Source organism: Falco rusticolus, chromosome 6 (assembly GCF_015220075.1).
Source record: "Falco rusticolus isolate bFalRus1 chromosome 6, bFalRus1.pri, whole genome shotgun sequence".
Classification (NCBI taxonomy): Eukaryota; Metazoa; Chordata; class Aves; order Falconiformes; family Falconidae; genus Falco; species Falco rusticolus.
In genome coordinates this window covers 78,047,031-78,071,530 of record NC_051192.1, presented here as the reverse complement: position 1 = coordinate 78,071,530, position 24,500 = coordinate 78,047,031, and the positions used below count along the sequence as shown (strand labels likewise).

Here is a 24,500-nt window from a genome sequence, read left to right as displayed (position 1 = left end):
TCTTCAGTTTATGTAAAAGTTTGAAATATTAATATGTTAAATTCTTAACCATTTAAATTACTCAGACTCACATATTGCTTCAACTTGAGTTACATCTTTGATCAAACTCTGAACTCTTTATTTAAACTCAATTACACGTATTTATTGCCCCAGTAAGGGTAAACTAAAGCCCTTCGAGAATCATGTTTTTAAAGCGTCCAGATTTCCAGAAATGAATTTTAAAAGTTCATTTATAATCTCTAATTCCCAAGATACACTTGAGAAACTAGTGGGCATGCCAAAGCTGCTAGATCATGTATCTACCAGTGATGTTTTAAGTTGTTTAGAATTAAGTATGACTCAAAATTTAAATAAAAGTAGTCAGTTCAAGAGTTTTTCTATTCCTATCATTTCTCTACTTTCAAACACTTAAGCTAGAACACTACCTCAGATAGTATTTCACTTCAGTTTATAATGTAAACAAGGTAAGGTTCAGGATCATTTACACAACTGATGCGCACCATTTCCATCTTTCTGCAAAAGTTTATGGAACTAGACTATGCATGACAATGTTGTGTCCAACAAATAAATCATGGTAAGTTAATTACAGTGCAGTTAAGTAGCTTATACATGCACAAACCCATAAAGCAGTATGTGAATATGACCTCCATAAAATTTCTCTATTTTTCCTCAGGATAGTTTGGAACTTGCAGAGAATTCTGACTGTCCAAGTGTTAGCAGTATTCTACATTTGTGGAAAGATTCTGAGAATTCAGGAAGAGGTGGAGTTATGTTTTGTTAATATTTCATTTATAGGGACAACTTTATGCAGGGGAGTGAGATGAAAACCTGTAATGTCTGTTTTATGGAGGAGGAAATACTTAGCCTCTCATATCTGTACAAAAAGGCTCCAAGGGGACAAAAATTACACAAGAATGTAACTGCACAATAATGATAATTAATAACCAACATTTCTGTCCAAGACTGACTTTTATTCTTTTTCTTCTCTCTACAATATCATTGTCAAGAAAAAGGAACCAGATAAGGAGGTTTATCTTCGAGGAAAGGGAGGAGAGCAGCTTACAATTGGAAACTAGGCAGGGAGGACTACCCTGTACAAGGAGCCACATCCTGACATTGAAACTGAGGTAAAAGTTCACACTAACTTCAGTGGGATCTTTGCTTTAAAAAGTGGTAAGACAACATGAACCATGTTAACTAATATGGCTGTAAAACTGTCAGAACCTGGTAACGGTACTGACTTAGCAATGCTATCCCTGTTCAGCATTCACTGGATGAGATCCTGGAAAAACAACTGAAGAAGAAACCTGTGCGAGGAATTAAACGGAAAACCCTACAGTGAAATCTGCCTAAAGGAACAAATAAAACACCCCCTGTTGAACTTCTATAAATCTTGGCAATGAATGTAACAGTTTAGCACAGAAGTACGTATTTGTAGGAAGACAAAGTATCTGCGTAGGTCTTATGCCTATTTAACTTCTAGAGATCTCCATTTGGAAATCAAAGATCAGATTCTTGACTGCCTCAAGTCACAGAGAGCACAGTGGGTAGACAAAGCCCACCAAGGGAGCCCACCACCGCAGACAGAAAGGGACAGAATATAGACCGAGTATATGCATGTGGCCTCGCGGGATATGCCATTGATTGTGTTGAAAACATTTATGTCAGAAAGAAATCCATTTTACCTGTGGCATCTCCCCAGGCAAACAACATCCAAAGCTATCAAAATGATTCACTGTCTGTCACCCTGATAGTCTCGCACTGGCAAGAGGATGGTATGGCAGTGAACAACAGGAGGCGTAGGAATAGCGCAAGGCAAAGTGAGATATAAGAACAGCCCATTCCTGTAGCATCAGACCAGCAGGAAAATATAATGCATCCTTACAGGTAGCCTGATATGCACAGGATTTTCCTGATGTGCCAGGCCACCTTTGAGGTTGGAAGGTGGTAGCCTTCTACCCACTTTATGTAGAAGCCAACTGAAATAACATATGAAGTCTTTAGGGCTTGTACCTGTCACACACCAGGCAAGCCCCTTGGATTTACATGCCTGAAGCAGCTTGAGAAACATCAAGTGCAAATCTCTCAAACATTACCATGTAGTCTGGGGAAAAAAGAGTCAGTAAGCTGGAAATGGGCTCGGGTACATCTGAAACTTAGAAAATCTATTACAGTGAGCGAAGATGGCTATGAAAACAGGTGAAACACGATGCACAGACAGGCACAAGAAGCTTGCACAAGTTCTTGAAAATTGAGAGTGGAAACTTGTGAATTCCTTTATAAGAGGTAAACCATAGGCGTTGGTAAGGGAAAAGATGCTGGTTGTAAAGCTAAATAAAGAAAAAGCAAGCATGCTATGAAGCACATGCTGTCAGATTTTCAAACAAAATGTTGCCAAAACTTAGAATAATCTTTAGTTGAGGGAATATAGGAAAAATGACAGGTTTAAGAAAAAAAGCTACAGAAGAATAAGTTAGCTTTTAAAATCTTGCATGACATTGAAAATATATGTAGGAATTAATATTTTAATACTTAACAATATTTTTTTCAAGTATCAGGAGATAAAATCTATTAAGAGTTATTAAAATTGAAATGGTAGAAGAAAAATGTGTTTGGAAGTAACAGAAAAGTAATCTAACAGTTGAGCCAGTTAAGCTGTTTTAAATTTCATAAACTATCAATTTAAAGTGTGTTAGCTGGCATGTAGCTATCAGAAACCACTTATTACAAAAGGGTTAAAATCCTGTCATGTGAACCTGGAGGTACAAAAACATTTTTAAATGCCTGATACATCACAACAAGCATCCGCAGAGACATGGTGGCGACCTGGTTCATAAATTTAATAGCTTAGAGTAACTGCCTAGGAATGCACACTGAACAAAAGCAAAGGTTTTATTGTGACCCCTTAGTGAATTAAAATAAACCAGAACAAACAAAAAGGAAAATCCCAGCTGAAGTGAGAGAATGAAGTTACTTGAAATTGTAATTTGTATTACTTCCTCTGGAAGCTTATGGACGATGGCAAAAGAGTAAAATATTAGACAACATTTTTTTGTATTCTGAAAGTGGCTTCAAAACATAGGTGATAGTTTTTTAAGCAGAAAGCTAGACAGCTGCCTTACATACTCATAGGTAATGTTGCTGAAATAGGTTCTGAGCTGGCAGCCTTTCCTTCTCAACACAAATTAGAATACAATACAAATGCTAACAATAGCAAGGCAGATCTAATTAAGGCACAAAAATTATTTCATTACAGACTGGTTTCTGTGTTCTATACCCAAACTACTTACCTATTTTTTTCCTCACTATGAATTCCAGCAAACACATGACCTCAATTTATGTGGAATAAATGCTACTAGGCAGAAAGAAAGTATATGTAGTTTAGTGAGATGAGTCAATTGAAAACAGAGGCAAAGCCTAAATTAGGCATGCAGAAACACCTTGGTAGTGTTTTAAACCACTTGAATATGTGAGCTTTTATAATGATAAAACTTGCTACTTTAAAAAGACACAGCTATAACAGACATGATTCAGCTAAGTAATTTGAAAACAGTATGTTTACAAACAGAAAGGTATAGCTGTACTGAAACAAAATCAACACAAACCATTTTAAAAGAGAATTGGTGGGCAATTCCCACTGGAGGGGTTTGACATATTTCTTCAATGTACAGTTCTCACCAGGACAAAAAACATCTGTCATGCTGATGTACTACATAAACAATGATCCTTCTGTAAAACCCACAAGCAGACCAGCACAGAATCACACAAATCAATAGTCAGGTAAAAAGCAACCACGGATTTCCAAGTTCCTGACATAACATAATGTGTGATCATGGATCGTTGTGGGATGGATGGTACTGCTGTGGCTGTACTCATTCAAGAACGTCCCAGCATCCCAGACAGGATGCATCAAGATGCAGTTCAATTAGATCTTAAATTCATCTACCTATCTGGAAGTGTTACCAGACAAGTTCTACTGTGCAGGTCACGATTGTCACTGTGATTCTTCTATGCTATTTTGAGGATATTTTCCTCTTTGGTCTGTATCATATGGAGGGGAAACGCGTGCCCTCCTCTTGTGTAAGAATGGGCTATTACCCTCAGCAAGCAAAGGAGCTGAAATATAAAGTTTACCCACAGTCAAGGTGGCTTACAGTGTTGGCTTCCCAGATATCTTCAAGATAGTTTACTTGCTGCCATTGTCCTGCTGACCCACCTCAAAGCTCAAACAGGAGAGTGAGGAAGAGAGAGATCTTAAAATATGGCTATGATTGTTTCTTTTTCTTGTCCACAAGACTGTCCAACACCACCCACACGAAAATCCACAGAGCATGCAGACACACCTCACTTATAAAATTCTGCTAGAATGGGAAAAATGGCAGAGGAAAATCACAGATGGATGACTAATTTCTTGTACTACCATTCAGTGAGGGGAATTAGACTACCACTTATCTCAAATACCTCTATCATCAGCATTTCCAAATACAACCTGGTCTCATTCTCATCCTTACTGAAGTAAGTTGAGATGGCAAGCTGAAAGATTTGTACCCCCTGTTTGGCCTTTTATTGCTGCTGTGGTAATCATACTGTTTTGCTTAGGAGTGGAAAGTTGAATAGGCCACAATTTGGCTTTCAAAAGTGCTGCCAACCCATTTACTTCTGTGGGAAAGGAGACAGCAGTTAGCAGAAGTATTTCAGTCTGCCAGAAAACATGATCAGCTACATTTTCATGGTAATCTATTACTGACGTGAACAGAAAATAGGTTCCTTGCTGATCTCATTATGCTTTGGGTTTGGTCATTTCTGTAGCGCTCTCTGGTAACTTGAAATCTGCTTTGCTTCAGAGATAATAGTTTCAAAGGGAAACTGGAAGAGTAATTTCACAGAAGTTCACACTTTATGAAACTAGTACTTTTAATAGACATGGCTTTATTTTCTAAGCAAAAAAAAAGTATTATTTAAAATCCTGGGGAGTACTTTGAAATGATTCTTTACATTGGTGTCTACTGCGTATGGGACTATTCTCAAATCATTCTTCTAACGAAGGACATATAAATCACATTTGTGCCAACTTAGCAGACACTGAATTTTTGAAAAATAGGTGTTCTGTGAGGCTAAGGCATCAATCTTCACTTGTACCTTCAGTATCGGTATTACTGCATAAAGAAGATAAACAGACTGAAACTGCTCAAACATCTATTTCACTAAAAGGGTAATCTTAATAGGATCTGCTTCCATACTTTAAAAGCATTTTTTAAAGAAGAGAATATTTGCAAGTTATACTGTGAGAGTTAAAGATCACCGTATCTCATGCAGAACAACTGAACAGTTCAGTATTTTCACGAAATTATTACACTTCCATTAAAAAATCTCAAATAGATTTTTCTTAGAGGGATATATATAAAGATCTTTAGAATAAAAATACAATTTTCTGTCTATACTTTCTTTAGTTAACTAGACTTGCTCTCCTTTATTTTTATGTCATTACCTGAAAAGAAAGAGAGGATAATATTAGCTGAGATGCTTACTAACGAGGGATGTGTGTGTGTGCGTGCCCCTTCTTAAGTAATACAAGTTATTCAGATGACTTATTTTTTCCACTGTGAGACAAGAAAGGAACTGTGTGCAGAAGTCAAGAAAAGCAAAAACTGGCACACAATCTTTCAGGAAGAATCATCCAAAATACTGTTGCCCACTACAACAGCAAGGATGCTGGGATACCAAATGCCTCCTCTTTGGAGCTCCGTATAAATGCCAAATAATTACACTATGACTCAAGTAATGCATCAAATGAATTTATGAAATTCCTAGGCAATGCTGCCAAAAGTGAATTTTAACTTTACACACATAACTGCTGAAGGTCTGAGGGACAAGCTGCGTAATCTGTTGCTGATGTTTGTTTAGGGAGAGGAAAGCCAAAAGTGACGGCAGAGCCTGCCCAGGCCTGAACCTGCAGCTTCCTCCCACAGCCGCCTCCGCGCCGCACTTGTGCACCAGCTTCATTCGGCTCGATTTAACCAGACCTGGGAGCCAACATTTCAACTATCTGTTTAGTAAGCAAGTCTTGGGGACTTCTGTCTGTGACTGACTTAAGCCTCGGCTGCTGCGTAAACACTTGGTGCCATCTGGATGACTATTTTATAACTCCTGAAAGGGATAGGTTCACAGGAACGTACGGATGGATGCTTGTTTTCCTCAGGAACTAAAAGCAGCATATCGAGTGTCAAGAGGAATAGTTACCATATATTTTACAAGAGATGGCTGCACTACCTTCCCTCACCTGTCACTCTTCTGACACGGCATGCACAGGCTTAAGCTGGGGATACCAGAGCGGGCAAGTTGCAGAGCCAGCTGTGCCCCTGCAGAAAACAGTCCCCAGCTTCTGCCACTAAATTCCACTTCTTGACAAAACCACAGAACAGAGCGGTATAATCCCTTTGGTTTATTCTCTGAAGGGTCCTCAGCTACAGTACAATTTATCAGGGAACTGAAACCTTTAAAGACTAAACTGCTCTCCATAAAGTTGGCATAATTAGGGAGAAAAGTTCAAAATAAACTCCCAGCATGTATTATAAGACACTGGAAAAATACTAAAGAAAAGAGACATATAGTATTTACAGAGCAATTCAGAAAGAACATACCAGAGAAATTAAAGACAGCAAAAAAAAAGGATAAGAATCAATCATGACTTTGGACTACTCCCATAAAACTACCACCATAACTGAGGAGACAAAACAAATACATATATCTTGAATTGTGCACTGTTAACTGACTCCATGGAAACACAGAAAAACTTCATCTCCTTCCTAAAAGTGCTTAATTATGCAGATATATGTCAAAGTTAACAATCCAAGCCACTAAATGTATTTGTACAAATAATGCATGAATCAAACAAATACACTTAGAACTAGTGAAATTACTAATTTCATTAGGATTTTACATAAAGCTTATAATTTTTTCATGTATTTTTTATAGCCTAGCATATTTTGCACTACAATGCTGTTTCTTTTCCTCCACCTCTAGTTCATCATCCAAGAACAATGAAATTGTATTAATAAGACTTCCATACCTGCCTTAAAGAAATTTATAGAAACCCACAGGCTGCAATTCTAATCCCATCTCTTTTCACTGCAGAAATGTATAGTAAGGCACACAGAATTTTCCTTCTGAGTTCTCTGCTACTGCTGCAAGTGAGAAGTTTTAAGTGTGCATGCACTCTAGGATTTCAGTTGAGATTTTCTGCTAACTGACATCAAGCAGAAATGTTCAAAGCTCTGCTTTTTTTCCCAGAGCAACACACTTTTTCTGAGCTATGAAATTTCCATTACAAATTCATAAAATCATTCTTGCATCTTAAAAAGCAGCAGTATTATTTCCCCGGTTTTGTGGTTTGGCATATGTACATCCACCTGACAGCTTGTTACAGCTCTTGGGCATTTATGAATTCTGCCATACATACTGCCTCCAAGTATCCCTCATTCCTTACAGAGACTATAATGGCTACATCTGTCAGTTGAACACTTTTAAAAATACAGCTTTTTTTTCCAAGTACCAATAACTTCATTCTCTTCCGTGATTTTTTCATGGAGGGCAGAGCATGCTTGCTGTGCTTTTGAGCAGCACAGGATTTCCTACACATCAGGGATGACCAAACATTTAGACACAGGGTCACTGATGCCTTTTTGACTTTCACAGGTACCGAAAGCACAGACAAATGAAAACCCAAGAGCTTCTACAACTGTTAGATTCTTCTGTAGATTAACTATGGACAACTTTCCACGGACTGAAGTACCACCAACCAGCTGCTTGGGAATGACTGCAGTGAAGCAGTCTCAGTTTTTGCCACCTTCACACTCCCCATGCTGAGGACAGGACCATGGTGCAGGTCTTTGTGTGGGGAAAATGCTCTGGCCCCACATGATGCTGCCGATACTCTAGCTTATGCTGATACCAGCATATATGGTAGACCTTCTCCAACTTATTCCACTAATGTATGATTTCTATGGAAATACACAGGAATGGAAGAGCTGCATAGGGCAGCAGAGCTCTGTAATGCCATCATTTCCCACCTGTCTTGATATGCAATTGCACGAGAGCAGAAGGTCGATGACCCATGCTCAGCTGTCCAGTTTGAGCAAAACCAAGTCCCTTTCAATAATTCCTCCCTCCCTGCCCAAATGTATTTTGGACTTGGCTCTAACAGTGTTTCATTATTTTTACTCCTCTTCCCCCCTGTCCTCAGCATAATAATTCATTTTGCATTTTGATAAAAAGAAAGAAATCCTTTTCACATTAGAAAAAACTAAAAATGACTGTAAGTAGAAGATAAATTTATCATGTTATGCGTAAGTCCCAAACAAATGGAACATTTTAAAACTTTTAATAGGGTTCATAACTGAAACACTGATGTCACGTTTTGGCGATAACAGCATGAATGATCCTGACATAGGAAGTTTTCATTCAGTGACAAATGAACCTTGATACTATCTGACCTACTACTTATTCACAGTGAGATATGTATCTTCCTTTCATGATTATATATCATAACAGTCACAGACACACAGAAGTCACACAAATAAAACAACTCTGAAGACTGAATTTTCCCCGAGCCACCACCATTCATGTAATTCATCTTCTTTTAGCTCTTGCCAACAGAAACACATAACTATTGACAGTGGTGCGGAGAGAGAGCCTTCCTGCTGGGCCATATATTCCCACAGTGTCGTAACCTGTCTTCAGATTGCTAAACCAATTCACACTCACTCTTGTCTCTTCTCTCAGTTAGCAGTTATGCAAAAAAAATGTTTCAGTACGCCAGTTAGTAACATCCTTCTGACGGCTCATGTGTGCTTTACTAAAATTTAAATGTTTCCTTTTAGAAAGTGTAAAGATAACCATCAGTGGATGTACCAATGCAGAAACAGCTTGCTGTGCCTGAATCAACTGAAACATTTGCACAGCATTTTATAATCAAAGAAATGTAATTCTCTGACAGTCCTTTTTACGAAACTGAACCACTTAATATACAGAAGGAGTAACTTCAGCCAATTTGAAAGCAGCTTCTGATTTTTGATATCACACTACTAGCCTCTGAGTATAACTCTCAGGAAAGCTGAGTGTCCACAACTGTGACCAAAGACAATGCATGGATCCAAAACAGGCCTAACATATCCAGGTGGTGCTATCAGAATGGATGTAATAATTTTTTCATCATTTACACAAGAAATGCTCAAAAGGACCATTCTATGGTCCTATAGCACCCAAAAATAGGCATTCTCAATTCTTTTTCCTGTGTCATATCTCCAGAAGTATCCTATTTCTATTTCCATGATCCCGTCAAGGCCTGTAAGAATCTATTTGAAGCAAGATCTACTCCAATCCATCTACTGCAGTAACGATCCTAGAATCAAGGCTGTTTATTAAAAATCTTTCACTGTTAACTCTTCCAACACACATTTTGACTGTATATTCAAAAGCTGAAGGACAGAATTGGCCCTGTTTACCTCTAGCGAGACATGAACCGTAGCAAACAGCCACTGATCTTGGGACACAGTACTAACTTATCTTCAGGAAATCAAGATACCATAAAACATAAAATATGCATAAGTACCATAAAACATGGCAACTTAATCTTGAAACTGTAAAGTAGAATTTATTTTTACAGTATGGGTCTCTGGTTACAACCTTCAGTGTTTGTCAGATCTAATGAAGATGCTTGCTGCTATGGTCTTGGGAATGAAGAGGGTGAAAAGACAACGTATAATCATTTACACTATGAATGATAGTTCTTACAGTGTTTTTAGGATTACATGGCTAATATGAATAGTGTAGAAGTAGTTCATAATACTGAGTCTGGGAGAAGAGCTATTTATGCTGTGGAACTACAGCCTGGGGATTTGGGAGTTTTTATCTTTGCTTTAATTTTTGCCATGCTCTCTTCCACCATTCTCAACTGTTTTTACCCAACTGGACTTTCCTTAATGGGACGCCTTCTCATTTCAGTTTGTAAGCAAAATCACTTGGTTTCAGACAGAATTTATTACTTTTATGAAGCAGCGCTTGCCCTGGAGAGTTTTGGGGACATTTCTCTTCAGGCTTCATACATGCTTGGGGCACAGATCATTGCAAGGAAACTAAAAACCTCTTCCACCATCTCTATAGCACTATCTAGCCACAATACAACTAATATGCAGGTCAATTCTCCTTTCTGGTGCACAGGCACATACCAGATCCTCACAAAGTAACAGTTAGATCCATACTGAAGAAGTCTCCTTGACACTTAAAAGACAACTAATCGTCATGTCTGACCTCACATTTTATTTTCTTCAGCTAAATTACATGAAAGGGAATAAATGAATTAGTGACCAAATTTGCAACTTCCTGAGTCTGATACACAGACCTTTTCTATAAAGAAGGAAAGGAAGATACCTATTTGCTTTTTTCCCTCTAAGAACTGTAGAAACTTTAAAAAACCTGTATTATCAAAATATTGTTCTTCACTAGAATCTAGTACATTATTTTTTTCATCATTATAATGTTGCATTTCTTTTTCCTTTCCAGACTGTGTCTTTTATGCATATCAGGGCATTAAGTAAGATACAAAGACTGTATAGATGTGAATACCATGACACATAACTCTGCAAGTGTTTGAAAGGACAAACTCTAAACAGTTTGCTATTTGGTGTGAAAAGAATATTGCAACCTCCTTTTTTGGAAAAAGAATGCTTCATACTGAAGCATATGTTATTCTCAAATATTTGACATATCCAATCACTGACTTTTTAATGGACTATAATTAAGCAAATACTGAAATTAATTAAATTATTTTTATTATCGGTAGCAGCATTATCGTGTAATAAAAGAAACCAGAAGCAGATGACGTGTTTCATAAAAGAAAATGGTCTAATGTCTTTGTGGTACCCAAAAATGGAGTAAGCACAGGCAGTGCGAGTGTGTATGACATCAGCAGTGAATATCAAGCTGGACTGGCTAGCAAGTAGGTGAATATATACATTGTATATATGTACGTATTTATCATTCCCAGACCATTGTCATGATCAGTCAGAGAAAGTAACAGGATGAAGTTGTCGGTGCTGTTTGTGGGAGTGCTGAGTGTGTCCACCTCTGTTGACCTGTGTGGCCAGACATGTCTGTGTGTGTGTTTGTGTACCTACTGGGAATGCATGCTCAGCCCTGCTACCAGTTGGACCTGAGGACAAGGAGCTGAGGCACCCTCACATCTATCTGGATATGTCCCCACATCCTCAGCTTTCTGAAAATAGGGTCCTCTGTGTCAAATTTGAACTTACGCATGCTATATATATAATAATCTGTTGTACACAGGGCATTGCACTCATAACTAAGTACTTAATAAAATAACCTGGCAATAGAATATTTACAATATCTTAAAAAAGCATTATTTAGATTTCAAAGCTTTTACTTAAAAATGTTTTTCACTAAAAATAACAAGGGAATTCTTTGACTTTAACCAGCTTATGATATCTATACATAGAACAAATTAAAAAAGAATATTTTTGCTAGCATTTTGTGGGAAATGAGATGTCTTAAATATGCTTATTTTCTCTATATTTATAAAATTCCATTTTCCCTGCTTCACAATTCCTACAGGAAATGCAGAGGCATTGCACAGTGAGGGACCTGCTTTTAAAATTAACAATAAAAGTATTTATATTGCAAATAAGCTAAAACCTGCAACATTTCTCAGTGATTTTCTTTCATCTGTTTTTGTTTCACATGTACTTACACTCAAGGCAGTTGGTCCCGGAGGTCCTGCATCTCCCTAATTAAAACAGGAGAGTAAGTAAACCAGCAATCTCTTTAGTTCTATGTATTAAACCCCTATGCCTTTTAGAGGATATATACCACGGCAGAAGTAAATCCAGTATAAGCATCACACATGCTCTGATTACAAAAACATACGAGCAGAAAAATACTCTTTTTCAGTAATGGCATAGATGTAGACAGTTCACTACAGGTTAAATGGAAATAAAAAATGACAGGCTTCTGCATAAATGAATCACAGCTTAAAAAAACCCAATCCTTCAAAACACATCTGCATATTTTAAATTACAAGATGCAGCTTATATGCACAATGCAGCCACTGAAGTCAATGTGACAAGTTCACATACGTAAAGACATCTGCCTGTGTCAACGTTCACAGAATTAGGTCACTGAGATATGAACTGCCTTATGAGACCTTCAGGTTCAGTCCCATAGGAGCAAATCAGATCACCAGAGCAATTCAGAACACTGAATTTAGGCTCCTGTTCTGAATTCCTTTCAAAATTTGTTGTAAGAAAGATTAATTATCTTTTGTATTTACAGTAAGTCTGTATTCATATTCTTCAACGCTCAAGCTGGCATTGAACACACAAATGGCAGCAGTGGGTGTTTGCCACATATAGTTAAGGCAGTATGTTCAATATTGAAGAGATATTATGCACACTCACACATACAACTTTATAGATAAAGAAGTACCTTTTCTCCTTTAGCACCAGGCACACCAGGACTACCAGGGTCACCTTTTAGTCCCTGGGCAAAAAAGAAAAATGCATTATTTGTTGTCAACTGTGGAAAGAGCTGGACAAAATCCTGTAGTATTGTGGTTAGCATATATTAATGAACTACGCCTTAAAATACTACCCCATTACTAGTACTACTACCTCATAGTTCTTTATTTTCATTATTTTGTGAACAGAGAAACATCTATCAAATACTGCATGTGTCTTTAACATGTAATTAAACATATAAAGCTGAACTATCTAGTTGATTGTGCCCTGTTAGGGCAAGTAGCACATAAAAATACAAAGTTCCTTTGCAGTCCCAGTAGGTCTGTGTCTTGCATGGCTAACAAAGATAGAATACTAGAGAAAGTACTAGTGCATTCAGTTAACTTCTGCTAAAATCTGGAAAGCGGCAGAGGTGGACAGAGAGCTGCAGATTCTATGTTTCATGTAACAATGCGGAGCTGGTGAGCTACAGCAGGGTACAGCTCAGAGCTGCTGCACATTCTCCAACACTCCAATCCTCACCAGTGTTTGAAAAGGCAATTAAAGAAATAACTGGGTCCTCAATAACTCCCTCCTTAGTTCTGCCTATAGCTGGAGAAGCTGACAACACTGCCTAGTCTTACACATTACATACGCAGCATTTCACAACTGCAGAATCATACAATGGTTTGGGTTGGAAGGGATCTTTAAAGGTCATCTAGTCCAATCCTTGTGCAACAAGCAGGGACATCTTCAACTAGATCAGGCTGTGCAGAGCCCCATCCAACCTGACCCTGAACATTTCCAGGGATGGGGCATCCAGAACCATTCTGGGCAACCCGTTCCAGTGTTTCACCGTCTTCATTGTAAAAAATTTCCTCTTTACATCTAGTCTGATTTTTCCCTCTACAATATCTACAATACAGCTCTTCCACTAACATATCTCACCAGAAGCAGCCCCAAAAAGCATAATCTTTAGCACCCAGCCCAATCTTTGTTGTCTTCTCCTTGCTACAAAATAAATGGAAAATCAAGAGGTTCTGAAATATGCCCAGCAAACTGAAGTCATTCTGCAGTAAGGAATGAACTCAATTCTGATGTTGGACCAACCTACCAGGAACTCCTTTTTGTTCAAGCCCAAAGACACGTTCTTGTGCCTTCCCTCTGACCACTGCTTTAGGGCATGTGACAGGAAAGCACATACACTCCAAGTCAGAGACAGCTCTACAGGTTCAAATTTTTACTCAGAAACCAAATGGTTATAATGTAGGCAATACAGGACCAAATTATAATGAGATGCTCCACAACTAGGCTACCATCATTACTATTGTGGAAGTTAATTAGGTCAAGGACAGAAAAGATTCATCTACATCTGAATTAGGGTTTACTAACTTAAGTTCTTCCCAGCCCCCTTTTTGCCCTTGCAAACTCTCTTCCTCAGTTTGCAGTAATTGTAAAGATAGAGACAACTGGCATGAAAATGATAAGTAACATCTGTGCCTTGGTGGGTACAGAAACATGAAATCAGTGAGTGTTCTAAATACTACATATTTGTGCAACTTCACTTCCTGCTAAAATTATATTAATTCACCATCTGGAAGGAACATCATTTAGAACTATATGAGCATTTAAGTACCCACTTTGGATTAAATTTGTGGTTGTTGTAAATACCCCTGATTTAGCTTTGATTTTTCCTTTATTAAGCTTGCCAAATATGCAATAGTTAAATCAGAAGTAGTTTTGCTGTTTGGATTTTAAAAATGTAATAGGCAGATGGATTCAAAAACCAGGCCAAAAATTCCTTTCTCTTTACAATCTGCATATTTATGACAGTTTTAATATTGTCTCCACTTACTACATTTTACTTTCCACCTCCTCCTTTACACAGTCTGAAACACAACGACTCCATATTCTAAAATGCCATTTTAGGGAAATTTCAGGTATGCAAACTGTATGGATTTGGATCAAAATAAAAATGAAAAAAAAATATTAGCAAATCAGCAGTGGAGCAATAGCTTTGAAGTTAAGAATTAGCTGCGAGGCTGTATATTCAGAGAAGAGAAAGATAAGGGTAAAAAAACCCATAAATCTGCAGCTCACAGACAGCAATATATCTGTGTGTCTCTACTGAAAAGACAATTGCAGATGAAAGATACTGAACCTAAGTCATGCACTGTCAAACTATGAACCTCATTTTTCCCTAATTGGTTTGTTTAAAACTTTTAGTAGTGTTCTTGCAGTGCACCTCAGTGAGGCATGCAGTTTGACAGCTGCTGCAGAGATTATAACCACAGAAGTTGACCTCACATAAAAAGGACAAGGGGAAATGACATATTTGATAACAAGCCTTACAGTGTTTAAAGCAGGATTTCTGAGTACCAAGGAAGGTTTTTTTATCTATTTATTTTAAAATACTTGAATTAGCTTTCCTTTGCAGTTTAAAACCCCAAGAAAGAAAAGCAGTATCAGTAAAAATAAGATCTGCTTAAAAGGTTATCCCATCACAAGTATTACTTGTTCTTCTACACATTATATATCTATAAAAAATATTATGATCTTAGTAAGTCCTAGACATACTGAATGCTTGCAAAAACACATCTGGTACTGTACCACATCTGTTCTTCCCTACAGCCACGCTTGTAAAGATGCTGAGAGGTGTATCTGTTGCTGTCTCTGAAATGGCATAAGTAAGAATTCCTGTGCTAAGTCAGATCTGTAGCCCCTTCTATTGCAGTACAATACAGCCTCCTGTCTCTGGCAGAGTCCAGGACAGGATGCTTCAGTAAAATAGATGTGGTTATCTAAACAGATATAATTTGGATTATTTTAGATTAAGCGTTAAATTAGAAAAGCTTCTTTCCTGCAATATTTTAGGAGAACGAGGTCAATTTTGAAAACAATGAACTAATTTCTATTGATCCAAGGAGTCTGTTATCAGATATGCCAGAAATTCAAGAACTGAGTAAAAATTTCAGCAGCTCTCTGTTATGAGACTAAATGAATTATTGAATTCTACCCTGATCTAATTCTAACTTTTTGGGAACAATACAATAATACGCATTTGTGAGTTCATGAACACTCTTCAGCTGGTACTTTTTCTCCTCAGTAAGGACTACAGCTTGGTCTTTCTACAGATCAGAATAAACTTACATGATGGTTCCTCTATGGACACCAAAATGGAAAGCATTTGGATATGCATGTATAAGGCCAACTCAAGGCTAACAGACAACAACATCAGAAATGGCTGAAATGAGAAAAGTTAGAGATATCTACATCTGTATCTATATATAGAATAAGACAGGTAACTGTAACACAGTTGCTAACCAACAGAGAAATTACTGGAACAAGTATAACAAATATCAATAAGGGTGTAAAGTCAGCAAAATCGGGGCCAACGGGACAGATTAAACTAGAGGCAGGCTTTTTGTTTGGAATGGGATGACAATGGTATTTCTTCTGGTGGAAGAAATTTAAAGGACAAGTTACCATATTGGTTGACAGTATTTTTGACAAATATGTAACCAGACTTTCCATGATATTAGCTTACTAGAGTTTTATTCAGCCTACAAAACCAATGGGATTAGGAGAAGAAAACAATGAAAACCCAGCAACTGTGCTTTAACGCTCTAAAAATGACCATGTTTTCACAGATTCTTCAAAGGATGGGATTTTATTAATGGGTGTCCCAACAGTACTGGCATAAAAGGCAATGGTTTTCCTATTTGAATTTTCCTTTTAAACCAGTAACAATCTCATACAATGCTCGTTCACTCTCTGAGAAAATTTTCAGTGTACGATACGGTTTTCTCAGGCCTTAGTGAACCTGCTAAGAGTATGTTAAGTCACAATTCATCAAGTAAAACATTAGGGCATAAAGAGCATGTTTTACTTGGAGGAAACACTTAACATAACAATTTTGCTAATGTTCCTGAACTCTAGAAAGAGTTTTCTTATTGATAATTTCATGCAAAGCTAACAAATTCAGTTATTTTGGTGCTTTTTTTTCCAGAGTTCTCTTATCCAACTCATGTCTGTTGTTATGGTAAACATTTTGTCTCAGGGTGAAAGGTTAGTGGACTTCTCAGATATTTCCCAGCTGTGGCTAATTAACTGATGGCAGCTGAGAAAAGGCTGTGGACCCAGTCTTCTAACACTTCTGGTGAGGTTTGCATGGAGGCTGGTATCTCTGAGGCTGTAAGAGTGGCAAAATCTTTTGAGGAGAACAGGTTTTTCACTCCAAAAGATATCTGTTTGGAAAAACATCATTCATTATGTACAATTCCCTCACCTGCATTAACCTGGTTAGATCTCACAACAGGTTAAAATCTGCTAGAATAACACATCAAATATAATGGAAATACAGTAAACAATCTAGCAATAACCAACAACATGCAACCAGATTATTATAGATCAAATCAACAGTCTCTACCAAGCAATAAAACTTGGAAATACTCTAACAAGTAGGAGAACAGAACTATACTTTCTCCACAGAGGAGCCTTAAAACCTAAATTAAAACAACAGCTTCAGAGTCAGCTGTACAACACCAAGCTGTATATGTTGGGATAACTCTTCTAATTTAGCAAAGTATTTTCAAAGCTCCAAACAATACACTATTTTTCAGTACTCTCATGCAGTTTTAAACATTGTCATTGCTCTTTTCTCATTAATGTCATTCAAAAACTTCAAATTGCTACATTACTAGAATTTTCTGGATCCTGGAGCAATGCCTACTCTCTCCTTATACTTTTATTCCTAACAGAATCCTCAAACTCTAGATATCATTAAATACCATTACCAACTTCATCCTTTCAAGCTGTAGGATTTCTTCCCTTCCTATCCAAATATTTCCTTACATTGCTGACACTAAGAGAGTTGAAGATTAGAGACACAGGCCATGAGGGTGTGAAGGCAAACAACTGTTACTATCGTATCAAGACATCTTTAAAAATGTTCATACTTCTGTTCACCTTTTCCCACAACCATAAAAATAAAAAGGTCTGATATGTTTTCCATCTTCCCATTGAAAACCTGGGATTTTTTTTTCATTGCTAACTGAACTGCAGAGATCCACTCTTTGACATCAGGTATGTAAACAACAATAGACGTATGGAAGTTTTTAAGTCACTTAGGGTATCATTTTTCCCAGCAGCAGAAAAAGATAATTATTGAATCACTTGGTTTAATGCTGTAGAGATTATATTTATTAGAATTTCAGATTTTTTAACAGTTTTTTAAAATTTTTAAAATTTTTTTACAATTTGCAAGAAAGACACTGTTCTGCCTCTAGTCACGCATGACACATGTTGATAGATATGAATCATAATTTTCTGTTTTCACTTACTTTTGCTGTAAGATTTCATTTGTGTCAGCAAAACATTAATTGGTAGTGTCCCACGGTATTCATTTCCTACCTGCACCACTGATCAGGAAAATGACATGACTGCAAGAAGAGTCTAAAATTTTCAATGTTAAAGATTTTCTTTCCATTTCAACTGACAAGCATATGAATGTACTATAGATCTTGCTCCACAGATAGTGTCATGGATGTTAGTACTGCAAATTTTTCCTTAATCCTTTTGGGATATAAGCATGATGGAGAAGAAACTATATTTATCAGGATTTCTTTCAGACAGCGTGTCTACGAAGCTACACTTGCTACAGTGACACAAACGATAGCATTATTAATGTCAAGTGGCTAAAAAATTCTCAAGGGATAAAACACAGATATTACTTAACTAAACTGGCTGTTCATATTATACAAGCAAATACCTGTTTACATATGTGATGTGAACACATACCATGGAAGAACAAATTAGTAATATATTAAGTTATTTATAACTACTCCTTAAGAAGCTAAAAACAATGGCCACCACATTACTGGTATTTATAGTAAGTATTCATGCTGTCAGATGGATTTTGAATAATGTCCCAGACTGGGACACGGCATTGTAGATCTTGGCTCAGATTCCTGGAGTGACAAACTGGGAGATGTGCAGAGCACTTAAATATATTCACACTTCCTGCATCCAAACCCGGTTCTCAATGAGATTAACTGACCCATTTAGCACAACCAGCGAGGAATGAAGGAACTAAACTTTTTAGGTATCCCTTCACTGTTAGAGAAAGCCTAGCCTTCAAATCAGGTCTGGCTTCCCACTGTCATGCAACTTCATTCTAGCAAGAACTTTTTGTACAGCTATGAAAACACAAGTAGTAACAGCAAGCAAAACTGTTCTGTGATACTTTGTTTCCTTATTTTGACTAAAATAAATTAAAATATGCTTCTACCATTTGTGCAAGGTAAAATGTTCAGTCACCCTTTTCAAGTTCTTCACTTGTGGGTATGGAAGCCCTCACTCCCCCAGGCAGAGACAACAGCTGCCAGCAGCCCATCCTGCTGGCTTTAAGTGTTTTCAGACTTTCTTTATGCAGCACTGCAGATTACACCCATGTAAGCATATTAACCTGATTGTTTCAGAAATATCAGATGTTACATTTCTGTACGTGGAATGAGTCTGAGAGACACTGATAGTGACCAAGAGTCAGTGATACACAGTCCTTTAAATTTAAGCATAATGACTGGCATGTACAGTGTACATGTACAGTGTTAACTGAATCCAAAGCATTTTATGTAAATATTGTTAAAAAGGAATTATGTGTGGATTCAAACAACATAATGTTATGTTGCCTTGTACAATTTTACTTCCAAAATGTCTTCATGGCAGTTCCCATGATGATAATCTACCATTTCTTGACACATTACAACAGTTCAGTAAATATTTCAAAGTAGGTTTGAGATTTTACACTTTCACAGTGCCACTATGTCAAATATGTTCTAGATACTTCGTAATACCTTACTCTTCCTAAGTAATACCTTACTCTTCCTAAAAGGTTTATGGAACAAGATCCTATGTAGTAAAGGAGATCATGTAAGACCAACAGAGAAATGTCCCCAGAGCTATGGAAAGAAACAGAGATGTGTTTTTTCCATGCTGTCAGAATGTATGCTATGCATGACTGAAGTACATGGATCACCTTCACAGACAAGCAGGCTACAAGAAAATACCTCTTTGAATACCTAAACATAGATCCAGCTCAGTACATAGTATATATTTTCATATGGAGGACCTTCACTATTAGTCAAAAATAGCTCATTTACCTAGCATTAAATTATAGTAACCTAAAATACCAAAAATATTTTTATGGTTACAGTGTGCATAGTAATCCAAAGGACAAAGAAGTGTCGTAATTACATAGTTATAACAATCTGCTGGAAAAGAGGGCATTTCTGGAGGCAGGGTAAAGCTAGGCCTGGACCCTTGATTTCTGAAAAGTAAAATACACAGGCTGCTAGCTACTCCTGGGTGAGAGCCATGGGTCACCCGCTGTGCCATGTGGTTCATGTAACAGAGAATTTGAGTTAAAATTTCACTTTTTTTCTCAGCCAGATTTCACTGCCTACGTAGTTAATTGACCTGGTCTGTATTTGAGGAATGTATGAATCTGTGCCTTAAAAACTACTGGATCAACCTGATCATTGGGTTCACGTTCAAGCTTGAACCTGAGCTAACACTATAGACATGCAAAGTAATAAACCTCACTTTTGCCTAATTTATTTTCAAATTTAAATTTATTTTTTATATATTAAACCAAGATGAGAAGGAAGAAAATCAGAGGTTCTTTCAATGCAATACTAAAATGGCCAACCAGCATGATGTGAAAAGGAAGATTTAAAAACAAATAAATAAATAAAATTGAGCCAGAGGTTTTCTTTATCCCCATCTTCACCTCCTGTCTCCTCCTTGACCTAGCTGGAGGTCAACCTGGGTTTAGTTTTTAATGCAGGATACCGTTGGGTCTCCAGCTGTAAAGCATCACAGTTGAGGGCAGAGAGCATCTCACAGAGGGATCTGAACCTGACTGTCCAAATTCTGTGGGGAATGACTGGCATTTGGACTGGAATCCAGATACAGGATTCAGCAAAACTATTCAGCAAAGCTTTTCTAAGCAACTTTCCCAAAAGTTTGTAGCTTGACTGTTTCACTATCATTCAGTTTACCTCTCTTCCATGAATGCCTTCTGGTCCTGGTTCTCCTTTATCTCCTTTTTCACCCTACAAGAATTAATATTTATGTGATTATATATACAAGACAAATACTAACCCATGACATTTTTTAACAGGAAAAATATTGTAAGATTAGGGTCTGTTCTACATGAAGTGCTACATATACATTGCTGGCTGCACAAGCAAAACTATTTATTACATTCCAACAGAAACTCTTTCCAAATAAATGCCTCTGAAAAATGCCTAGCACTCTGCGAGCTACAGTTCTCTGTACTTCACAGTGTCACTGAACATCCATAAAGACTCACCACAGGAAAATATTCTTGGTTCTCACAGTGCTCCGAGAACATGGTGGTGAAACAGAAATTTACACTGGGGAATATTTTCATTTTGAAAGTCTTTGACATTAAATTAATTTCTTACATTCTGAGACTTCTTTAATAAACAATTCTTGGTTTAAATATCTGATAACAAAACCGTCCTCAATATTATCATTTGTCTTTGACTCATACTGGTATATGGTTCACTGATTGCATATGAAAAATGGAAACAATTTTTGTTCTGAAAATTTTCTCACAAGTATGAACAACATTATGAATCAAAAGAAAAAAAATGTTGGGAAGAAAATAGTCTATACAGGCTGGTTCATGAAACACTAACTACAAAAAACAAACACAGTATTTTTTGTAGGATACGTGAAAGGATTCAGTTCTGTATTATCTCTAACTACCATGCTATTCTAGTTAACACATATTTCAAAGTGAACAAAACACACCTGCTTAAGAAGCATAATTTAAGAGAGAACGTATTCCAGAACCAACAAGTCTGAACAGCTCTATAAATGCATCTCTGTCTCTAGACTGAACTTTGTGAAATCATAAAAGTAACATAATTCTGGGAAAAGAACAAGGACTGACTTTACTAGAGTCCAAGACCTTTGTATCAAGCAAAGAAAGCAAACAGCCCTGCAGTGAATTTCCGTTATCTCCAGGGGACAACATTTGTCTGAGCAGAACCTATTCATTATGTCAGCATCATCTTCATAATTCTGTTAGGTAAATGGTATTGAACTGAGATCATTCAGCTAACTCCATTTGTACCACAGCCCTGATTCAGAGCTATTCCTCCAGTGGCATTGACAGAGGGCATCTAATCTAATAACCGGTTTCGCAAAATGAGGTTGTATGAGCTTAAACAACTGAAGCCTACTAACAAATTAGCAACAGCAAACTGTGAATTTAATAATCCCATGCACAAGATGGTTTTGCTAGTTCATTGTTTCCATTTTAATACGTCTTGTTGATAACAAACCTAATGTTAAGCAGTAGCCTGAATGATACTGTTAAGGTTTTTCCTCAAGTGTTGCCTTTCCCGCTTGTCAAAAAAACCCCAAACAAACAAACAACAACCCAAAACCTTTAAACCACATAAATCTATGTATTTATTGCAAAGGTTTAAATGACACCAAACAGTTACAGGAATTTAGAGCTGGTTATTTTCATATGTTTAAACTATAAAATCTTTTTTGTTCGAGGGATTAAAGCATTGGTTGAGAAAGAAATATTCTTCCACTGTTTAAAGTGTTTTAAAAAAATAGCTCACTTAAACTTTTAGAAGAAACTGCAAAAAATGCATTTTACTTTTCATCACTGTGACACACTGGACATTTAATACTGCTTTCAGAATCTTTCAACTAGTATCAGTTACACTGCTACAACCTTGCAACAGCTACAAAGGTATAGTCATATATTAGACACATCCTTATCCAAATATATTTCAAAAAGATTCCAATGTATGGAGCTGTTTTTTGTTCTATGACTTGTTTACCGGCTCCCATACTTCAAGAGAAAATGATACAAATATGTACAGATTTGCTTCAGAAGTAGTAGCAGTACTATCCTGTAAATTCCTTGATGTATAAGTGGAAACCTAAGGTAAAAGCATCTTGTCATAATTTGTTATGCAACATCTATGTTTACATAAAAACCTAAAGCGAGAGCCCAAGCCAAAAGATGACCCTCCCCTCACCCTCACTTATCATTTGCCTAGATGAGCAGCATGTGTTGGAGACTATGCCTTTTTCTCCTACAGCAGGCAGACAGTAACTTTAAAATGCTGGCGGGCAGTTCTAGACATACACAAGTGTTGCCGGTGAATGTGGGAAAGAAAGAAAAACTCCCTTGCATATGATTGACGAGATATTTGGGTCTAAGATGTTTGTCAGTTTCTTAGACAAAATGATAAAAAGCACCCCCCGTTAATGAGCCTCAGACCTCTGCAGTCCCAAGAGCCACGGGCTTTCTGCCAGGTATGCGATTTTACTATGAACATATTCTGATTTTTAATGGAGTAAATGATTTGTCCTCGCCAAGCCTGTTGTATGGAATGTCTGTGTCCTCTGTGAAGCCAGAATTCAAACCAGAGGTCCAATTTTTACAATTTATTCTCATGAGAACTGAGCCAAGTCACGCTCGTTTCTGCCTTTATGGAGCACACTATACTGCATAATTAACAGCTTCAAATCTAGCCAATTTGCAGAATCGCTGAAGCCACTCTGCAGTGTGGAGGAGGCTATTAATAATCAACATCGTGGCTTACCTCATAGATTAACAAAAAGGAGATAAAAATGTGTTAATGCCATTTTAGATCTCATGTTTCTGTCTGCTTATACTATATTCAGATGAGACAATTAAAAACCATTTATTGCAAAAAGAGGATGACAAAACTCTGGCAGTGCCATGCCTTGTTTATTACTTAACTAAAACTAATCCAATATAATATTAAATTATTTTTATTTCTTTGGGTTCATTCTACTTTCAGTTAACCCAATGGAACAAGCTGATGGGATTGCTCCAGTATAACCGCCGAGAGGGATTCAGTCTGCTGTGTGTAATAGCAAAATCACTGAATTTAGTGATAATATTCTTTAATTACAGCCAGGGATTCATGCACAGCCCCTGCAAGTACCAGCCTTCAACTCAGTTGCCCACTTTAAGACTGCCTCATTTTCCTTGCATACTACTTCCTCCTTACTATAAAGGCAAAGTAATGTATTTGGAAATAAAATACATTCATACCTAAAAAGGTAAAGGATTTCTTGCAGTGCTGCCCTGTTAATGATACTAATCAGGAATTCCTGATATCCCTTGTTCCAAGCATTTTAAAGTACCATTGTTAACAACAGCTGAAATACACTCCAGAGTACGTAAGCTATACAGTATCACTAACTCAGTGCAGGTACCTCTTAATTTTTAAGCTCTAAAGCTCTGTGATTTTGCCCCACATATCATTAAGATAGTTATGTGTTGTTTTTTTTTATACTGTTCTGTTTTCCTACAGTTCTGTCTGAGCAGAATGCTCTATGTGAATTTTCTTTTTTTTTTAACCATTTCTCCATAGTGTGTTCTAAACAGAAGCTAGCTCATAGTAATGCTTATTGATTTTTCCTAAATAAGTTCTGAATTTGAAAAATCAGCATCTTTAGTTCAAAAAAACCCAAACCTGTGGCTCTTCCTGTTTTTGCTGATAGGTGTCTAGAGAGCTGGGGTTATGTAGGACTCCATCCCAATAACATTCTTGCTGACTGACTTGTAACCCTTCTGCAGAATGTGGGATAATATACTTCAGGAAAGTGGCAATACTCAGGGTGAAGCACCTCAGGACTACCAAGACACTATAACATTTAAAAGGAGGGGAAGTCAAGGCAGACTAATGATTTTGTCCCAGTTCAGGCTGGAAGGAATGGAAGAGTGACACAAAAAGCTTATTTCCAAACAGGCTTAACCTTTTATTACACAAGACTACTACCTAAGCAGAGTCAGAAAGACAGCGTAAAACATTGCAGAAATACACTTCTATTTCTAGTGAACTAAAATCAACAGCGATGACCTGGAAGGATGTCACTGTGAAGCCTGGGTCTTCCAAA

At 37.2% G+C, this 24,500-nt stretch overlaps 1 protein-coding gene across 3 annotated transcripts in view; it reads right to left on the bottom strand.

Annotated features, from left to right (window-relative positions):
* COL19A1 (collagen type XIX alpha 1 chain) overlaps positions 1-24,500 on the bottom strand; it is a 203,092-nt gene that overhangs the window by 90,680 nt on the left and 87,912 nt on the right. For all 3 annotated transcript variants that reach the window (XM_037392293.1, XM_037392291.1, XM_037392292.1), the window contains 3 exons: positions 20,570-20,623; positions 12,499-12,552; positions 11,765-11,800 (listed from right to left, as the gene is read on the bottom strand). In XM_037392293.1, coding sequence (XP_037248190.1) covers positions 11,765-11,800; positions 12,499-12,552; positions 20,570-20,623 — 144 coding nt within the window. The remainder of the gene's footprint in view (positions 1-11,764; positions 11,801-12,498; positions 12,553-20,569; positions 20,624-24,500) is intronic.